Below are 8,303 nucleotides of genomic sequence, written 5' to 3'. Positions count from 1 at the left end.
AATGACTAAACATAAACTCTGTCTAAAACATCACAATATGTAATGAATTTTAAAAACTCTCTCCCTGTGAAAGTTAATACTGTCAATGTGACAAGAACCAGAATCACCCAGGAGCCTGGGGCACGCCTGGGAGGGAGACACACAGTAACTGTGGGCAGCAGTATTCCATGGACTGTGGGTCCAGACAGAATGAGCTGAGCCCCAGTGTCTCTCTCTGCTGCCTGGCTGTGGACATGCTGTGCCCAGCCTCTCAATCGCCCTAGCTATGATTCCCCCACCATGACATGCCGTACCCAGGAACGCTGAATCAAAAGAAACACCTCTCTCCTTCAGTTGTTTGCATCAGACATTCCGTAGGAACAGCAGGACGAACAGCATACACTAATAACTATGAATTTACTAATTTAGTAACAAAGTAGCCATCATTTTTGTAGACTTTCGACATTTATATTTTTTGGGAAATAAACACCAAAAAATACTACAGTGAAAACAGCTTAAAAAGTTCAGCGCTGTCCCCACAGCTGGAGTTACTAACATGTTTAGAAAACAATACCTCGATCAAATGGGTAAAAACTCAACATTCATCACATACATATCTCGCCACAAAGAATTTTCTAGAATCTGCCTCAGTAAGCTGTGTTAAAGTCAGCAATTTGTACATTCTGTGGCTGTATTATTAATATTTCTAAGTCAGCTTCCAGACTTCCGACAACTGAATGTTCGCCAGCACTGAGTCAGATTTTCCTACCTTCTGAATGAGTGTGCTTCTGGCTTTCTGTGTATTCCCCATACAAGGCCAGACTGCATCCCATCTGGGGATGGAGCCGGATTCAGGCAGGCTCCCATCTAGGCTCAGCCTCTGTCTTCGCATCGCTTCTATATCTTTTGCTCTAATCTGACCTGACCCACCCCTTCCCACTCACACCTGCTAGTCCTGAATGAGAAGACCTTCCGCTGCCGCTCCTCCACCTCCTTGCTTGCACCAGGGGAGCACCGAGCCGAGTCTCGTAAAGGGAGATGCTCCCTGGCTCCCTGGCTCTTACAGCCAGGTACCCCACACCCCAAGACTATTTCATATAGAAGTTTCCACGCAGTCTTCCCCACTTGTGGTTCTGACAACCTTGTTGTAACACGAGGGTCAGCTTGTTGGGGTTTCTGTCCCACTCAGTCCCCCAGCCGTTTAGTCCCAGAGAAAACCACACAGAGAGTCTACATTAGGCTATAAACTGATTGTCCCATTAGCTCAGGCTTCTTATTGGCTCTTATAACTTATATTAACCCATTATTCATGTCTATGTTAGCCACATAGCTCTGTACCTTTCTTGGCAGGGCAGGTCAGGTCACATCCTGCTTCTTCAGTGTCTGGCCAGGACTCAGGAGGCTTCCTTCTTCCCAGAATACTCCTGTTCTCATTGCCCTGCCTCTACTTCCTGTCTGGTTGACCTGCCTATACTTCCTGCTTGGCCAATCAGTGTTTATTTAAAACAATATTGACAGAATGCAGACAATTCTCGCACACCACCTTGAACTTTTAGCCACTGAACAACAGTGGGAGTGAAAATCTTGCTTTGGAATTTCCAGGCCCTGGTGATTTTCCACAGGCTGTGAGCTACCACAGGCTGGCTACAGGTTCTTATGGAATACAGTGATTTTAGCTAAATCCTATCCATTGGTAGTCAGGACCTATGAGCTGACTATTAACTAATTAGTCTTTCTGAAGGTGGAGTGTTTTACTAATTGATTTGGTTATTAAGTCACTATACATTGAGTTCGCTAGAAACAGTGACTGTGAAATGCTTGGTGGATAAAACACAGAAACTGGTGTAGGGACTGGGAGACAGATGTGTGCAGGTGTGACAAGGATTTCAAATCCCGGGCACCTATGTACAAGTCAGGTATGTCCTCAAATGTACTTACAACTCCAGTGGTGTGTGTGTGTGTGTTTCTGTGTGTGCATGTGTGCACATGTGTGCGTGCATGTGGGGGGGGGGTGGAGGATGGCTGCCAGTCCAGCTCTAAGTCTTGAGAGAGAGAGAGACTCTGTCTAAAGGAAATAAGGAGGAAAGTGCTCAGGCTGGACATGTGACATCCTCCATTGGCCTTCATGCAACCTGCATACACACCTGTGGACACACACACCTGTGGACACACACACACCTGATACAGGCTCTCTCTTCAGGGGGAAGACAACATAGAAAGAATACAACCTCTGAACTATAGTAACAACCACATTTATTCAGAATAATTTAATTATTCGGGTGATTCACGTGACACATTCAGTAGTAACGATGGCAGTGCTGTTGCTGTTGCTAAGGGGCCTAGGATGGTATAGCTGTTGCTAGGGAGCCTGTGATGCTGACACTGCTGTTAAGGGACCTGAGGTGCTGGCACTGTTGCTAAGGGGCCTAGGATGCTGTTGCTGTTGTTAAGAGGTCTGTGGTGCTGGTGTTGTTGCTAAGGTAAAGGGCCTGAGGTGCTGTTGCTGTTGCTAAGGGGCCTGGGATGCTGGCATTGTTGCTAAGGTAAAGGACTTGAGGTGCTGGGGCTGTTGCTAGGGAGCCTGTGATGCTGTTGTTGTCACTAAGGTAAAGGACCTGAGGTGCTGGGGCTGTTGCTAGAGAGCCTGTGATGCTGTTGTTGTCGCTAAGAGGTCTGTGATGCTGGCATTTTGTTGCTAAGGTAAAGGGCCTGAGGTGCTGGCAGTTTGGTCCATGGCCCGTGAGTGCTTTGGTGCACTGGAGTTCTGGGTTATCAGCTGCTTTTAGGACACAACAGAGTAGTTTACTGGTATGAGAGCTTTGACCCAGCTCTTTCTTCTTCCCTTGGTATTTAAAAATACCTCTCAGGATTATGCTTATGCTTCCTCCCTTGGAATTTATTATATAAAACTCTTGGTTTTTCAGTGAACAGTGCTTTTGTTTTTACTGTTTAAACACAGCATTTTCTAATTTAATCCAGTTAAACTGTAAAACTACCTAAAAACATTCATAAGAAGTTATTATGGACACCTGACTCTGCAGTCTAACACCAGGCCAATTTCTGAGTCAGCTCCTTGGACTTTTAACATGAGTCAGCATTTAGCTAAGGGATTGGACCTTCAACCACCGATTCTGAACTGACAGCAAATGTCTAAGCCGGGCACGGTCTACAAGTCTCAGGTGTCTGCGACTTTTTTAGTTTTGTCAGATGAGAGACTGGTTCAATTATGTATTCAACATTTTTTATAAAAAAAATTTGAGTGTTTTCCTTCTAGTGCAGAGTAGCATGTACATGGAGATAAACCAGGGGCTGGGAGGCAGGGGCTACTGCTGGGCTCTCTGGACAGCCTTCATGGATGCTTCTTTGGTGCAAGTAACTCACATGGGCTCTGTCTAGCTTTAAAGGAAAGGGGACCTGTACAGTTCAGGAACACCTGGGTTCTATTGTAGAGTCCAAGACTCAGAACATAGGGAACAAGCAAACTGACCTTGTGTTGTAAGAATGGCAGGCCGCTTCCCGGCCACCCGGCTAGCTTTACCCGAAATAATTACACAGAAACTGTATTCTTTTAAACACTGCCTGGCCCATTAGTTCCCGCCTCTTATTGGCTAATTCTCACATCTTGCTTTAACCCATATTTAATAATCTGTGTAACACCATGAGCTGGTGGCTTGCCAGGAAAGATCTTAACCTGTGTCTGTGTCGGGTGGGAGAATCATGGCGACTGCCTGACTCGGCTTCTTTCTCCCAGCATTCTGTTCTGTCTACTCCGCCTACCTAATTTTCTGTCCTATTAAAGGCCAAGCAGTTTCTTTATTAATTAACCAATGAAAGCAACAGATCTACCTAATTTTCTGTCCTATCAGGGCCAAGCAGTTTCTTTATTAATTAACCAATGAAAGCAACAGATAGACAAATGACCTTAACCAATAGACAGATGACCCTTCTTCATCAACCTTGGAAGGGAAATAGCTGCCTCTCTAGGGTACAGTAGGTGACCTACCAACTAACTTTTCACAAGAGTCCCAGTAAGGGTCAGGTCTTTACCTGCAGATCCCTCAATCAAGGAGTTAGTAGTTGACCATGTGCCTGTGGCCATCATCCCTCTGTTTTGTGGACTGTTTGCTGTGGCAGTCACCCGTGTTTTGTGGACTGCATGCCTATGGCCGTCACCCGTGTTTTGTGGACTGTTTGTGGCCGTCACCCTATGTTTTATGATTTGCTTGCCTGTGGCAGTCACCCCTCTGTTTTGTGGACTGCATGCCTGTGGCAGTCACCCGTGTTTTGTGGGAGTGTTTTATCCCTGTGCACTGAAGGCTGCATCAGCAAGGCTGTCACCCCTGTTTTATATGGGTATATTATTGATGGCCATATCGGCAAGGCTCATACACAAGAGTACCAGCAATGTTTCACACAGTCTAAAAATCATATTTTTTAATCATAAATGTGGAAACTGAGCCTTTAGTGGGATAGGCTGTGTGTCTAAAAGTCCAATGTAGACTACTAAGCAAGCCAGGATACACACCTGAGGTTCTGCCTTTGGAGGGAGCATGGCCTATAGCGAAAGAGCAGAGCCCCGTGTTAAACGGCCAGAGGTCGAATCCCACGTGAGAAACTGACTCTGTTCCTCTAATAAATATAACCCTAGCCAGGGTTACTGATCTCATGTAAGCAGAGCTTACAAAGATGGGGGCTATGGTGATACTTTGTAATCTAACAAAGCTTGCCTGAAGATCAGAGTGCAGAGGTAAGCCACTAGCCAACCATAGAGGCCAGACAGTGGGGGCTCACACCTTTAATCCCAGCACTATCAAGACAGAGGGATCTCTGTGAGTTCAAGGACACCTTGGGCTATACAAAAGGTTGATTTAGTCTCAAAGAGAAACACGGTGGCTCACACCTTTAATCTCAGTCCTGGGAAGTCACGTGTCTTTAATTCTAACACTAGGGAGGTGGAGACGGAAGGGATATGGCTGGGGGGAGGGGGAGGGGAGAGGAATATAAAGCAGTCCAAGGATTCTATCTGAGGTTTCATAGACAGCATTCAGTCTGAGGATTAGTAGAGACAGGACCGCCCCTTCAATCTGAGCATTTGTAGAGGTAAGAATTCTGTAGTTGCTGGCTGCTCCGCTTCTTGATCTCTCAGTTTTCACCCCCTATACCTGACTCTGGGTTTTTATTATTAAGACCAATTAGGATTTGTGCTACAGGGGCTAGGGGTCCTTTTCCGCTGAGGTGCAGTAGTGTCACACCTGTAACTTAAACAATTTCGCCTGTCAAAAAGGCCTTGCTGATCGGCTCCAACCGTTCACTCCTTCATTCACCTGAACTCAAAGGTGTGAAGGGGCTAGGAGACCAGCTGAGGAACTGAGACTATGTGGGGCTCACACCACAAGGCTGGATTTAAGAAGTGTTTGATCATCTAGTTCTCCTGACGCATGCAACCAGAGGTGGTCCAGGCTCTTTAGATAAACAGATGTCTTTTTATGTATTTTTACAACTTAAATGTCACTGAACACTATCAGTTAATCCAGTGTCAAGAATCTGTACACACACCGGATGTCACAAGTGGAGTGCCAGCCATCTTTAGGGACAGCCCCGTGGAAAAGGGACCACAGCAATCCAAGTGGAATCGCACGGGACCTGGCGGGTGTCCTGAGCACTCGTGGGCTGACAGATCTGATTCCACGTTATTCCAGAGAATTACTCTGTAGAGAAAATGAAGCTGGACACCCAAGAAGGAAGAGGAGAGCCTATCCTGCGGTGGTCGGGGAGGAGCAGACAACACACCTAGACCCATGCCTGATACTGCTGCCCTCTCTAGACCTTAGCGGCAGTGACTGACACCCCACGTTAACCTAGGGCTGGCTGGCCCACCTGAGTGATCTATGGTGGCAAAGAGTCAAGCAACCTTAAATGCTGGCCCCAGACTTACTGGCTTCTTTGTAGTCTCAAAGCTCCCCTTCCTCGTTCACCTGTAGCAAGTCAGGCCCATCGCTTGCTTACTCTGAACTTTATCTAAGTTTCTATGATAATCGAGGAGTCATAAAATTCTTGGAAAATACTGTCACTATTTAAGGGGGAGTTTTCACAAAACACATTCATGGTGCAGAAATTTGAAAAATAAACATTTGTAATGAATTGCTAGATTGCAGCCTACATAGCGGGACCATGCTTTCCCCAACACTCAGCAAACAGAGGCAGGAGGATGGCTCTGATTTTTAAAGCAGGACTCACAGCAAAACCCTGACTCGAGGGAGGAAGACTAATGAGAAAGAGAAAACATGACAACAAAGAGAGTTTTGGGAGCTTCTTTTATTACACTTGAGGAATCCCAGAGCCGCTGAGCATGGACACATCTGCACAGGTCCCTGCTGTCAGTCCCAGTGCACAAACTGCTCACGATTAATATTGGAGCACACTGCTCATGGATTAAGAACACCCTGATGACCCCTTATGTCTGATTTTGATTAAATTCCCATAGATGTCTAGAAGTCCAAGTTACGTTCTTTCTAGAGAATAGATTATGACACATGATTCTCAGAGCCTCTGAGGAAGGGCAGGAAGCGAGCCTGTGCCACTGTACCCCACGTTTAACTGGGGCAGCTACTCCAAGCCTGGCCAGCTAGTGCTGTTTATTTTTGATATGATAAATCAATGAAAACCCACAGATTCACCTCTAGAGAAGTGGTTAGGTCTGTTACAACAACGACCATGTCAGTGTTTCCACCCACTCCGCTGCTCAGAAACAAGTAGATGTGCGGTTACACAGGTCACCAAAACTGTCACCAGGCCACCTGAAGCTGTACTGTTCCCTCTATGAACTCTGCACAGCATGCCACTTTCCCATGACTTTAGGTCATACATATTCTTCCACTGCTACTTGTAATAAAATAACAGAGAATAAGAATAGATGGTTCTAGATACTGCTCTGGCCCGCCCTTGACCTGGAAATCAACTGCTTAAACAGAAAACAAGAGCCTCTTTCTAAGTGACAGCATCTATTAGCAGTCCAGTGATGGACACAACGGCCAGGGAAGGTAGCCCGTCACGTTCCTTTTATTCAATGCCAACAGGCTCCATGGCCACTAGAGCACGCCGCTGCTTCTGGGTGTAGGCGAGGAACAGCGTCACAGGAGGCAGGTGTGATGACAGGGACGGTGGCCAGCGTCTTTACTCCACGTCAACAGGCTCTGTAGCTATGAGAGCATTCAGCTGCTTCTGGGCGCAGGACAGGAAGAGCTCCAGGCTGGACAGACTGCGCTGGCGGGTGACCTGATCGAGCTGTTGATGGGTTTACAAAGAGGAGAGAGAGAAAGAAGCTTCAGTTGGGGGAAAGTTAATCCAATGCCAGCGAGACCCTCCAGGGGTGGCTTTCTGTGTGAGAGGTTTCGAAGCCCGGTGGGACTCCCGATGTCTGCCTGTGCAGTCACGGTTGCTGGCCTGTTAGCTGAGAGTGACCTCACACTCTCACAGCTGACTACAGCCTGCAGTTACTGGAGAAGTTGTGTGCAGACTCTCAGGATGATTTTATAAAGTGTGAGTACAAACATGCTGTTTTTTAAAAAATAGATCAAACACCGTAAAGATCCTATGAAAATCACAGATGCAAAGGACAGAAAGAAAATCAGTCACATCACGCTTGAAGTCAGGAGGAAGATGAATGAAGTGACACCCTGAATTTAGTCAAGTGTCACGGGTCGGAGAGGCCTGGAGGGGTTGGAGAGAAAACTCACCAGTCAGGGTCAAGAGCAGGCATTGCTCTTGCAGAGGCCAAGAGTTTGGTCTCCAGGACCCACACAGAGAGGCTCACAACTGCCTGTAACCTCAGCTCCTGGAGACCTGATGCCCTCCCTGGACTCAGAGTACCCACATGCACATGCCCGTGCCACACAGACACAAACACACGCATAAGTAAGCATAAAATCAATATTTAAGTTAGGGTTATTTTAGTAGATCAACATAAACTAATGCAGTAGTAAAAAACCAGGTTCAGCAAAGACAGTTATGGGTATGACTTTCTGGATGATGGCGATAACGCTGCAAGTGGAGCAGAAAGAGATACGCTAACAGTGAGAAGCTGATGCCCGCACTTTACACAATGGGAGCCTTCGGGAGAGTGCTGTGGGGCTCTATTTTAAATATAAACCTGCCATATTCTCCCCATAGGCACCCCTAAATTCAAGTGAGAGTCTCTACTGAACTGCATTGTAGTAATAGGAGTGGCGGGGCTGCGTCCCCATTACCCCTGCCGCACCCCGGCTAGCTTATGCCCCGAAATAATTATACTGACACTGTATTCTTTTAAACACTGCTTGGCCCAT

The 8,303-nt window shown here is 46.6% G+C and overlaps 1 protein-coding gene across 2 annotated transcripts in view; it reads right to left on the bottom strand.

Moving 5' to 3' along the window:
• Positions 1-6,279: 6,279 nt before the first annotated feature.
• Ccdc91 (coiled-coil domain containing 91) overlaps positions 6,280-8,303 on the bottom strand; it is a 182,387-nt gene continuing 180,363 nt past the window's right edge. For both annotated transcript variants that reach the window (XM_013352824.2, XM_013352825.2), the window contains exon 13: positions 6,280-7,263. In XM_013352824.2, coding sequence (XP_013208278.1) covers positions 7,153-7,263 — 111 coding nt within the window. In that variant the 3' untranslated portion in view covers positions 6,280-7,152. The remainder of the gene's footprint in view (positions 7,264-8,303) is intronic.

This window comes from Microtus ochrogaster (genome assembly GCF_000317375.1).
Source record: "Microtus ochrogaster isolate Prairie Vole_2 chromosome 14 unlocalized genomic scaffold, MicOch1.0 chr14_random_2, whole genome shotgun sequence".
NCBI classification, from domain to species: domain Eukaryota; kingdom Metazoa; phylum Chordata; class Mammalia; order Rodentia; family Cricetidae; genus Microtus; species Microtus ochrogaster.
Note: the sequence above shows the minus strand (reverse complement) of the source record. Positions and strands in the feature narration are given on the sequence as shown.